At 31.5% G+C, this 13,276-nt stretch overlaps 1 protein-coding gene and 1 pseudogene across 11 annotated transcripts in view; one reads left to right on the forward strand and one right to left on the reverse strand.

The window, feature by feature from the left end:
• The window catches only part of BIRC6 (baculoviral IAP repeat containing 6), a 190,170-nt gene that overhangs the window by 27,659 nt on the left and 149,235 nt on the right, over positions 1 to 13,276 (reverse strand). For all 11 annotated transcript variants that reach the window (XR_005658299.1, XM_039887450.1, XM_039887449.1 and 8 more), the window contains one exon: positions 9,642 to 9,852. Coding sequence is in view for 10 of the 11 variants with exons in the window: in XM_039887450.1 (XP_039743384.1) it covers positions 9,642 to 9,852 (211 nt within the window). In the remaining variant the exon portion in view is untranslated. The remainder of the gene's footprint in view (positions 1 to 9,641; positions 9,853 to 13,276) is intronic.
• LOC120622545 (uncharacterized) lies at positions 8,275 to 8,393 on the forward strand (annotated as a pseudogene).

The raw sequence follows: 13,276 nt of genomic DNA on the forward strand, positions 1-13,276 counted from the left end.
AACACATTGCTTAAGCCACAACACACGGTGAGGCTCAGTTTACTTTAGTAATCCAGTAAGTATTACTCAGGTACAACTCAAATGCTATGTACACCTAATGAAATATGCTGCCTTTTAATATCCCATCATAGTGCTAACTTAAAAATTCTGCAGGGGAATGAAAAAAAGATGAGTAAAAAGAAACATCAGAAAAAAAAAAAACTATAGCATCTTCATTATTGTATATACTTCTATAATTATCAAAACCAAATTTCTCAATTAAAAATAATTACACTTTATTGTCGATATTAAAAAAAATTTTTAGATAGCCTAAATATCCAAAGCTAGCTCAGAAACAAGTCCACCTCCCTCAAATCAAATTGGTTTTGGAAGTTAAGTTTAATTTAGTAAATAAATATACTTGATTAGGACATTAGAAAACCTGAGTCTTTATCACAGCTCTACCACTAAGCATCAGAGAACCTGGAACAAATCATAGTACTTATGGACCTTGTTTTTATAAAAAGAGAGATCTAAACTATCTGAACTCTAAAGAGAGTCCCTTACAGCTCTAAAAACCTATAGATAATATCTGACAGGTTACTTATTATAATGTGCCCAGAAAGATTTGTTATTAACTAAGTCTTACTTAAACAAGAGACTTCAAATTCAACAATTAAGATTGTTCGAGATTTTGTCTGAGTAAAAAGTTTCCTCAAACATAAAGCGCATCTGATGCAATTCAATAAGAAATAATCATCTTATATTGATAAGTTTTGCTATTGAGGTAGAAGTATTAAGTCAATTTATAATTTTTAAAGTTTTTATTTATTAATCATTTAAATAACAGAATAACTTGTATTTTTGCATTTGATCAAAGCATTTTTCAGACACCAGCTAATAAGGCTCAAGTATAGCCATTATATAAGCACAAACCCTAAATGATCAATGAATTGTTTTGGTAAGAGACAGCAATGGTGTATAAAAACAGAACTATCTGGACTATACGTCACACAACTTGTCCTTACAAATACTGTTTTCAATAATGAACATCACAGGCATCAGGAGACTGGGGAGCTAAATCCCAGATTTATTACCTATTAGTAAGTTTTAGATGTTAAACTCTAAGTAATACTTTTATTCTCTATCAAATAATAATAAATATTTCTTACCTACTACATATAACAGGAAAAACTGATAACACACACCTAAGAAATTTTCAAACTGTATATTCTATACAACAGTCAGGATTATAATATTACCATCTTACATTTTCTATGTAAATATATACTACTACATATTTGTTACAACAACTACAATTTAAAAGTTTGACTTATTCTCAAGAAACAAGATGGGAAATCAATAAAAACAGAGTTGGGAACATAAATACTATACTAAGCAAAATTATTTCCAATTGGCAGAATAAAAGAAATGCAAGAAATGCTTTTGTCTTCTATCTGCCCAAGTCATCAATCTCACAGTTATAAAAATTCATTTTCACCAGATGTTGATTCTTCATAATTGGTATAAAATTAAGTGGTAGTGGTTTTGGACTTACACATCAATAAACATCTAACAACAGGCTGTCTTTGGCAAACATGTAACACAGCTTACACCTCATACACCCTTTACTTTCTACTTTTGATATTCTGCTTTCTCATTCTAGCATGCGTTCCCTCCTCTCCACCTCTTTACTTTTCTCTTTTGGCCCAAGTGAACTATTCCTTCCTACTTCTTATAGGCCTAAAAATTAAAATTATTAAACACAAAAATCATTAAATTATAAAGTTTTAAAAAGCCAAAAATTAAGACTATTTGGAGAAAATAAATGAGAAATCAGTAATAAATTTTTCAAACACTAGCCAAGGGAGTGAATTACACTTAGAGTATAAGTCCTTCATGGATGAATATTTAACTCTTTGTTCTTTGTAAGTGCCTAGTAGACAAGCAAAAGAAATAAGAACAGGTTTTTATTATTTTGGAAGTCCTTTGCTCTTTCTTTGAAGTGACTACTAAGGTGGCCTCTGAATAATTTCTCTGAAGTAAATAAAACTACCTAATATTATTGAGGTAAACACAAGTTAAATAGAACCAATATTTATGGTTTAATCGACCATTTTCCTCATTTTTGTTCAAACTATTATAAAAAATTTTAATTGGACAAGAAAAAAGTAAAAAATTTCCTGTGAAGCATCCTGAAATGCTCCAAATCTTTTTAAGTTTTAAGTGATAGAGGATGGTAGGAAATTGTCTAAGTATAAAATTACATTTAACTTTACAGGTACAGTTAAGGTACGTTTTCAAATGCTATAAGACTAATGTACAATATGTCATATACATCTTTTAAAGAGTCCTCCCACAATGAATCATGATGTTTATGTGTTTCAGGGAAAAGTCAGAAAGTGTTGAATGCAAAATTCTCAATTTTCAAGTTATACACTTTTGCCTAGCCTTTCATACTTTCAAAAGGATATTCTCCTTGATTTATCTTAATCTAAATGCTTACTAACTAACAATCACCAACAGCAACATTAGTTTGTTTAAGTTAATGGTTAGACTCAAATTAACTCTAAGCAGTTATTACTAAATGTGAATAATAAATCTTGAAAAGATTTACTAGGAGAGGTGGTAGACAATAAAAACAGAATCATGAATAAAACATTCTTGTGACACCATGGACAGACCTAGAGGGTATTATGCTAAGTGAAATAAGTCAGACAGAGAAAAGACAAATACAATTATCATCTCACTTATACTTGCAATCTAAAGAACGAAATAAATAAACAAACAAAATAGAAACAGACTCACAGATACCAAGGATAAACTGATGGTTGCCAGATGGGAGCGGAGTTGAGGGGCTGGGTGAAAAAGGTGAAGGGATTAAGAAGTACAAATTGGTAATTACAAAATAGTCATGGGGATATAATGTACAGCACAGAGAATAATAGTTAATAGTATTGTAATACCTATGTATACTGCTAGGTGGGTACTAATCAGGGGATAACTTCATAAATTATATAATTGTCTAACCTCTATGCTGTACACCTAAAACTAATATAATATTGAATGTCAACTGTAATTGAAAAATAAGTACATAAAGAATAAATTTAAAAAATATTATCGTCATTAGGAAGTTCTTAATGTAATTTGCAGATTTAACTACTGCCTAAGGACCCTAAGGATCTTCTAAAAGACAGACTAAATCACAGTAAATCACTTCTAGTTGCCACTCTGCCATGTCAACAGGTTAATCTATCAGATAAGCAAAGAAATATGAACTAGTACTTGAATAATGCTCTGGTTTACACTAAATACCAACCCCATCAGAGTACTACAATTATCAGTCACCAAACTAATCCTCACCAATAGGGATTCATGTCATAATTAATTAAACCAATAATCGTGTCATAATTAAAGTATAATTAAGGTATAACTGAGGGAAATTAGCAATGCCCCAGAGTCTACTGTTTCAAAATTAAAACTCGGAAGCTACTTTTCAGATGTGTGTGCATTGATATAAATGTGCATAGTTATATATGGCATATATTATTATATATAATAGCAAAAACTCAGTAGTAATTATAGAACTACCAGGCATAAAAGGCATTCCCATGGTGTTTGTACCACTATGTCATCTCAGGTACCTCCTCTAAGCAGTTATTCTTACTGAAGCCTGTAGATGTATAGAAAGTTTGTCTGCAATATTGATTATACTTAGTTTACTCCCCAGCAGACCGCCCAAAAGTAAGTATGGTATAGAATGCAACCCAACTAATACATATCCTATGCACTCCTCCTTCACCCAAGAATTATCTGAGTTATCCTTCATTAAAATACAAGTGCCCCATCGAAAGTTTAAAGAGTCATGTCCTTCTTTGTATAAATTATAATAATCCATATTCAGGGAAGTATTCTGAAATAAGAGGTCTGCCTTGAAGAAAAAGTGCAAAACTCTGGAAGTACAAGACAAACCTAGTTAGAAGGTGCTTCATCTAGACAGAGGGCCACAAGAGGGCACTGGGTATGTTAGTGAGCCAGGTGAAGGGAAAAATAAAAAGGAAAAGAAACATGTTAAGTTAAAAGTCAGTTATTTTTGTAAAACTTTAAGGTGAGGATGAGAACCGGAATACCACTCTATATTGTAGCCATATGTAAGTACAAAAGCTAGGCTACTCTGGCTGTCTGCTTAGTTTCTCCCAATTAACTACAGATTAAAAAGGAGAAAGTATGATGGTTAATGGACATTTTCTTACTTCTTTTTCTATATTGTTATTTTGTATTTGTAAAACACATCTATTAGAGGACTTGAAGCATATTCTATTAAAGTGTTTCCCAAAGTATGAGAAGACATTAAGTGGTGATTAGATATGCTTTTAGACAAATGAACTGCATAGTGAGAAGGCTAGTCCCTTTCCAATGAAAAGAAAGGTCTCGGTATGCCTTTGGCAATTCGTTAGCCTTTGCTAAATCATCCAGAAAACAGGTCTGAAGTCAAAGATTGTTTTTTTTTAATTTTAATTTACTCACTTTTATACTTATCTTCTATTTACGACAAATGATACTGGTTCTTTTGATTTGGCAGGATTTTAAAGTTTCTTCTTTAAATAAAAAAAATTTTTTTAAAAAGTTGATCTAAAGAAGATTCTAACGGTAGCATAGGTGATGTAAGATCTGAAAGGTCTTCCTCTTAAATGCTGAGGCTCTGCACTTGGATGAGGAATTTCTACCAAGAAAATTTTCTTTCAGTTTTCAAACATGAAAACTGGCTTATTTAATCAGATTAATAAAATCCCATTATTACATGAATACTCTTTTTAGATTTGGATGAATTTTAGTTTAAAATATAGGCAAAAGTCTCCAGAAAAATTTTATCTAAAACCTGCCTATTATACAAGTTTTCCACATCTACAACTTTAGCTGGATAACAGCTTTAAGAAAATAGTAATGGAATATATGAATATGTACATAGCCTCACTCTGTTATTCCTGAACCTTAATATGAAAGACTCTCTGCTAATGACTCTGAGCCTTTGTTAAGCCAACAGATGATAGTTTTCTGCCTAACTGGGTCAGTAAAATAACCTAGTAGAAACAGTTTTGGGAAACTTCTGTCTAGGATTAGACTTCAGATTTTATATGTGAACAAAGGAAACCATGCCCCCAGAACCATTTATGCTATAGCACTTATATGTATTAGAGATACCTACGGATACATGTGTAGTTGCCAATATTAACACAGGCAGAATAATCAGTTAATAAATGATTTAAAGCTTGAGTTACGTGATTGCTTTTTTAAGTCAAACAAACATCTGGAACACTGAATGTATTTCTAACTAGAAACTAACTTTCTATGAAGTCCATAATACAAGTGCAAGAATGCTAATGACCTCAAATCCTGTCCCCAGAAATGAAAGGATGGAGAGAGGTCACATACAGCTCTACTGCTGAGATGGAAAGGATGAAAATCTCTTCCATGGCAGTTTAGTCTCTCATCCCAGCTTCCAAACTCAACCATTAAGCTACATTGCAAGATATTCTTTTTATAAGGCGAATCTGATCAATCTCTGAAAACTTTTCAGGGGCTCATCACCACATTTAAGAGTTAAGTAATTGTAATACACCCCGCTTCATCTTCTAGCTCCTCCTTTCCTCTCCAGCCTCATCTCCCACCCACATGATACACAAGCACACCAAACTTGTTTAGGTTTCCTTCAATATGTGATGCTTTCTTTCACTGCTAACATTATTCCCACTGCCTGGTACACCAGCTCCCTGCTCCTCATTTAGCTAAGTCCTACTTAATCTATAAGCATCCAAATCTGGGTTGATTCTCCAGTAATGTCTTATACTTTTAATATACCACACACTATGTTAATAAAACTGTCTGTTTCCACCATTTGTTAGTATCTTAGAAAAATGATCCAATTTTCTTGTTATGCTCCCATGAAAATTCAATAAACATCTGTTAAATGACAAATCAGTCATGCTCTTATGATCGGCCAGATCTCACCTATCTAAATATAATCACAAATTTCTACTGCACAAATTAGATAAAAGCAAGGTACATGATCTGCCTTTTCAGCTTCTTAATGAAATGATAGCTTTCTATTTCCTCTTACAGAAGGCTTCAGGCATGGGGGAGTCAGATAGATATTCTTTACTCTTTGAATTTTGAGATCCAAATTAGTTGGGTTTAAGCACTAGCCTTTTGAGATCCAAATTAGTTGGGTTTAGGCACTAGCCTCATGATAGAATTATCTCAATTAGGTTTTTCCCACCAGCAAAAGTAAATTTCTCCTTTGCATTTGGGCAAAACATTTTAATTTCTCTCATCAAAAAAAGATAAAAATTGAAGAAATAATTTCAATGAAAATCATTATATGTAACCACAATCATCATATAGAGATCTGCAGAGTACGTAGTAGATCTTCTTTATCTAAGATGACCAAAGAGTTAAACATATTGAACTTCATTTGAAGGAAAAAAACTTGCATGCCTTTTGTGTATGCTTGGTTAATAATAAAAAGTAACAAATGAGAAATATGTTAACAAAAAGAAAAAAATAAGGCAATAAGGTATATGAACATAATTAGTAAACTAGTACTTGCTGTCTTACTTTAAAAAAAAAAAATCCCAATACTATATAGGTGTATTCCTCTTACATTTCTTACTAATTAGTAAGTGTGAAGACAAAAATAGTGTAAAAATGTTCTCTGGCGTACACCTACAAAATTATTTTTAAATCATAACTCAAGACCCTGATAAAGCACTAAAACATATTCTGTAAGTGGCATATAAATAGAACATGCTTGCCTTGACCATTCTCTTCTAGTATTCTGGGGTTTTAAAAAAAAATACAGTTGGAAATGGGGCAAGTGTGTGGAGGAAAAGGGGAAGCTTTGCACTTTGAATCAGTGTTAAAATTGACTTAGGTCAATATCTGAGGGTATAAACTCGAAAGGAAATTAGATTAGATTGTTTGTGATGAAAATATGAAAAGAAAATATCTTAAGTCTTGACAGGTTGGAAAAGAGCAGATTTTATACTCTGTGAGGTGGAAAATGAATTCTCAATGTTCAAAACCTTGAAAGTAAAGTAGGGATGTTATATCATGTATGTCTTTGCTGATTTCTTTTTCTAACAGAGGGTGAATCATATAAGAGATATCATGAGGGATCATCACTAAGATGCATAATTAAATCCTAATAACAAAACTCACTAGTAGTGTTTCTTCATCAGTAAAATAAAATTATGGTTAAAAAGTTATTGCATAGAAATCATCATAAAGATAAAACAATAGAAATGAAATGAGCTATATGCAGTCATTATAATCTTTACATGCATGTTTTGTTGGTACAAAATTTAAAAGTTTAAACTGTCAGTTTAAGAATATGAAGAATAATTTTTTCCAGGTAACCAAGAAAAAAAATAAAGAGCTCCAGTTAAATAAAACTCAGTTAATACTGTATAAATTAGTACATTTATACAGAAGTCAAGTTTACTTTTTAAAAATTTATAATGCATATGTTATATGAACAGAAAATATATTAACTTAAGAAAAGCAATGAAAAAGGCACTCTAGGAGCAAAACTTTCATTTACTGTAATAAGCATCTTCTATAACTACCTTAGGATTCAATACAGTAGAATTACATTTTTATAGGATCCAACAAATTACAGCATAAGGAAATATGTAGTACAAAGAAAGTTATTCTGATTTTAATGCTATTATTTTGACCTTTATAACACCACAAATCTGTGATATTATTTTCAACCAAATCGATAATTATAACAACATTTAAAATCTTTACATAATTTTTCATCTAAGAAATAAAATTGTCCTGGGGGAAAACACTCAAGGTTTCATAAATTTTTAATTTTCAGTTATAAACTAGTACACTATATCTCAAAACACAGAAATATAAGGTATAGGAATGCAGGGCAAGATTCCACCTAAAAACTCACGAGGGAAATTTCAAAGCTCTCTATATATTATTGCTTTATTAAAAACTATATGTTTATTTTATAAGAGTAAGAAACACAGATGGCGAGGGCTTTCATCAGACATTTCTCAATGAGACATTAGCTCAATTAGAAAATTAGACCTTCAGTTCATTTATGACACTACACTTCTTTAATATAATTACACTGGCTGCCTAGGTTACTGTTTGAAAGATGTTTTTGCTACACGGAATGATGGGACTAAACATAATATTATTCTCTACAGCAGAAAAAAAATCTCACACTATTGAAGAAATATAGCTTTACATTTTCCTCCTCTAAAAGAGTAGCATGAAATCTACGGCCATGCCACCCTGAACAAGCCCGATTCCGTGTGATCTCGGAAGCTAAGCGGGGCGGGGCCTGGTTAGCACGTGGATGGGAGACCACCTAGGAAGACCAGGCGCTGTAAGCGTAAAAAATAAATAAATAAGGGATTGTAAACTGACAAAGTCTTTGCAATCTGTGAGGTCAACCAAGGGCTGCCTCACCTGAAAAAAAAGAAAAAAAAAAAAAAAAAGAGTAGCATGAACCTATAGCTTTCTGTATCTCCAACAACTGGCTCTTCTTTAATCTCTTCTCTAATTTACTACTCTTACTGTCTTGGCAGTGAGCCACTAGTTTTTAAAGCGATAATAACCATAAGTTAATGGAGTGAAGATTATCTACAAAGTTGATTTCTCTCTGAAAGGTGAAAACTGACAAAAACTATTCCCCCAATGAGCAGTTCTCTGCTATTATTTGACATATACTGTATTTGTCAAGTTTTAGGTTCTTGAAAAATAAGTAAGAATAGGTAAACAAATATATTACGATAACAAAGATCATTAATTGACTAAAAAGACAACTGACAAAGGAATAAATTTCCATTGACAGTATAAATGCTCTAAAAATCAAAATTAGGCCACCTTTAAGTAAAACTGAACAAATTCTAAGGGAAAGGAAAAGGTTTACCAGGTTATTTTAAGAATTTTTGATAACAACCCAGCATCTAAGTGTGGTATAAACTTAAACCAAAGATTCATGTAAAAATTCAATTTTCCATGAAGATAAATACTAATTTTATCGTAACGCCAAGAAATAAATACTAAATACTGACTTCTAAAAAAGGTTATAGCATGAATTATAACACATGTATCAAAATGAAACAGGGGCAATCCATAATCCCAACAATGTCACTTCTATGAATCTATTCTGCAGATTTCTACAAGCCCCAAAAGATGTGTCTGAGGTTGTTATAAATTGGAAATAACCCAAATATCCACTAATAGATAAGTTATATAAAGTACAGCATCTATATACAATGCATAGTTAGAAGAATTAAGAACAATGTCAGAAATATGTATTTACTAACACTGAAAGGTGTCTTTGATCTCAATACTGAACAAAACCAGCATCTATCTGTTTAATAGGTACAATGTACCAGTATTTAAAAAAAACTCCATACCTATAGCTAAAAGATCACACAGGGAGATATTGGATAAGCCAATGTGAATAAACATTTCTGAGTATATGATTTGGTGGATACTTGTTCTTTGTAGTTTTATATACTGCTTGTGTGTATATGTATTTAATCTGCATATATCATTTTAAAAACACACTCAAAGCTATTTTTAAAAGATTATTAGAGGCAAACACAAGACAAATGAAAAAAGTATAGTACCTCAAACGGTTGGTGTAGGTATCAACACAGGTCTTCATTTTGGCTAATAATGTACCAACAGAAGTTTGACACTCTGACTGTTCTTCTTCCTCCTCACCATTCTCTGTAGAAAGAGGCAACAAAAGTGGCACCATGGACGTACAAGAAGCGATGGCCCGGAGCAATTCCAGCAAAGCTCGATAGAGTGGCACATGTCTTGCCATGTCGAGAACTATAAGAAGAAGGGAAAAGCATAAAATGAGAACATGTGCAATATAGAAATTCACAGCAATGTAGCTTCTACTTGGATCTTAAGATAAACTGGTTAGTTGGTAAATAAACTAATACACAGATGTTTATGAAGTTCCAATGTACAAAATATAATAATAGGCACTTTTGGGGAATAAAATGAGTTAGGGAAAGAGCAATTAATGTAATTAAGTAACTATCCAGTTATACTACACATAAAAATGATTAAATAGCCCAGATACTACATTATGAAAATAAGTACGCTTATTACTATGAAGTAGAAATATATTTTAAAAATTAAATTGAAATGATGAAGCCACTCTATCTTAGCTAAAACAGAATGATATGACTGGTTTATTAATAGTATGTTTCAACAAATCAACTTGATAGGAAAAAAGTTGACTATGCTAACTTTTAATTAGCAGGTAGAAGTCAAATGAAATTTTTTCTTAAAACCACAGGCTTCTCAGAATGAATTCCCTACTCTAAGAACATATATTGCTTCTAAAAGATGTTTTGTTAGGTTTTCTAGCTTTCTTCCAATGGGAATTTACATTTTCTGTGAATCGTGGGAGATAAAGACCTAACAACTTTTTCTAATATCAGTTACCAAACAGTTATTTCATAAACATTAGTTATGTTAGTTATTCCATAAATATTCACTGCTAGAAATCCAGCAGTAAAGAAAACAAACAAAAATCCTTGCCCTCATGTAGCTTACATCCTAGGTAGAGGACAAATGAGTAAAAATGCTCAGGGCTAGTAAGTACTCTGCTACAAAGAAGATTGAAACAGAAAAGGAGAATTGGAGGAATTGCTTCAATGCCCACAGACAATACAAAGATTAGAGTATAGTGGGTGGGAGATGAGGAATCCTGGACTTTATGTGGCAACTGATTAAAAGGATACAGGGTTTAATAAAAATTGTTCCAATTGTCTGATGACAAATAGGCTGTTCAGAGTGATGGAAGAATAGGCCCTCATTTCACACCTTCCAATAATTATGTAGAAGACAGTGATAGGAAAGTATGACTACCCATTATTTCCTTGCTTACTGGAAATTTTACCCTCCATCTTTATCATATATAAAATTTCTATACATACTTGATTATATTTAAAGCTTCTTCTGCAACCTATGATCTAATGTTGCTAGTTACCATAATTTTATAGTTTAACACAGTATACTATAGTTTTCAAAAAAATACAAGTTAAAACCCAAAGTTACTAACTGAGAGACATAAAACATATTAATACTTGTGAGGATATGGAAAAGCTACTTACGTAGACAGGTAAATATGAACACTAATAACCAATTTAATATTATTTAAAATGCTGATATTCTATGACTTAGCAATATCACTGTTACTAAGTACCTATAAACAAGGATGATCAATATAATACTGTTTTCAATAATGAAAGTTGGAAGCAACCTAAGACCAATCAATTAAAGGGCTAAATACACCATGACATATTCAAATGATTCTATCCTATATATCATTTAAAAATCAAGATCTAGCTCCTACATCTATAATTGAGTGAAATAACTTGCAAAAAAATACATGATGATGACATTTATGCAAAGTCTCAATTATTATTTTTTATGGCTGGGAACTATGTAGGAATACTTAAACTAAAAAGATGAATTTCTAAACATTAATTTTACATACATGAGTAAAATCTCAAATCGATTATCCTGACAAATAGTAAAAACATTCTTGATGAGACTATAGTCTCTTCTGACAATTTTTCTTTCCTCCACTATCACTTTGGTATATACATCTAATCCTTTTCCTATATGATGACATTTCTGTGTGTGTATTATTCTTTGGAGAAGGCATTATTATCCCTACTATGTATATGAAAAATTAAGATTTAGCAAGTTGCACAGCAGCTAAGTAGAAGACAGCAAGACCAAACACTGACATCTAGATACATCTAACTCTGGAGCTTTTTCATTGTATTGCAATGCTTCCTGAGTTATCCAGTATGGTAAACACTGGCCACATATGGCTATTTAAATATAACTAAAATGTAAAAAAAAAAAATTTTTGATTCTGTTCCTTGACTGTACCAGTCCGATTTCAAGTGACCAACAGCCACATGAGTCCATACTGAACAGCACAGATACAGTATGTTTGTTTCTATCATAGCAAAAAAATTCTCCTGGATAGTATCATCTTCAAGAGCCAATTTCCTTGTATTCTGTTTACATATACAAACCATGAAAAGTATATGGGTATGGGCTCTATTCAAAGAGATAGGTCTTTCTCCAGGGGTTGTAGGTGTCATATAGCCAACATCACTATGATTAAAAGAAACAATCTCTACACTATATTCAAAATAGCATAAATACTTTATTTCAGGTTTATTTCAAAATAAGGGGTACATACACATACTGGATATAATTGTATAGATATAGAATGCCAAAACTGTTAACCATAAACTAGTAATGGTAGCTTCCTGTAGAGAGAAGAACTAGAGTTTTGAGGGGCAATGTTAGGGTGAATTAATTTTCATCATATACTTGTTAGAACTGTTTTATAATGGTTTATCAGAGTATCTGGTATGCTATTAATATTTTAGAGAATATAATTTAGTAATTAATATATCATAGTAACTTGATAACATGTAAACAATTTAAAGAACTTAAGATTTCTCAAGCTAGCATGTGATATTCAAGGGACTGGAATAAAGTGGCTTACGACTTGAAAAAAAAACGAGAACTTAAGATTTAAAGAACTTAAGGTATAAAAACATACACAAAAGAAATTAAGCTATACTCTTGTCCTAGTTAAAAAAAAAAAGCAGCAGACATTATATATTTTTCCTAGTTAAAATCTTAAAAATTAATCAGACTTCTATATAAAAAAGACAATACTTAGTGTTTTAGTGTGTTCTTTAAGGGGTGGGTAGAGTTTTGTTTTCTAACGTTATCAAACAATGTATAATTACAGCCTTTCCTCAGAATTTTTCCTTATATTCTCTTGAATGGAGTTTTATGAATGCAATTTGTTTCATATTACAGTACTGTCTCCAAATAATCTATAGTTCACTGTTCTGCAACAGTCTATTGCCAGAAAAATTAAAATCCAACACAACAAAGCATGGCTTTTATAATTAGTAACATATTCTTACATTAACATAAATTATGTGCTGAATCACACATTAATGTGACTATTATATATACACAGAAACTGTCTTAGAGGTTTAATAATAGATACTTTGCCAGGATAACAAATCAATGGGAACAATTAAAATGAACATCAAGTTTGTTCTTACAACAAAATAACTGAGGAACTATTGTGTTCTTATTAGAAGACAATAACCCTGAAGAATTATACCTAAAATGCCCTAATATACGAACTATTTGATCCAAAGAATATGAAGAAATAATTTGATAGAGGAAA

This window comes from Pteropus medius, unplaced genomic scaffold (assembly GCF_902729225.1).
Source record: "Pteropus medius unplaced genomic scaffold, Ma_sr-lr_union100, whole genome shotgun sequence".
Classification (NCBI taxonomy): domain Eukaryota; kingdom Metazoa; phylum Chordata; class Mammalia; order Chiroptera; family Pteropodidae; genus Pteropus; species Pteropus medius.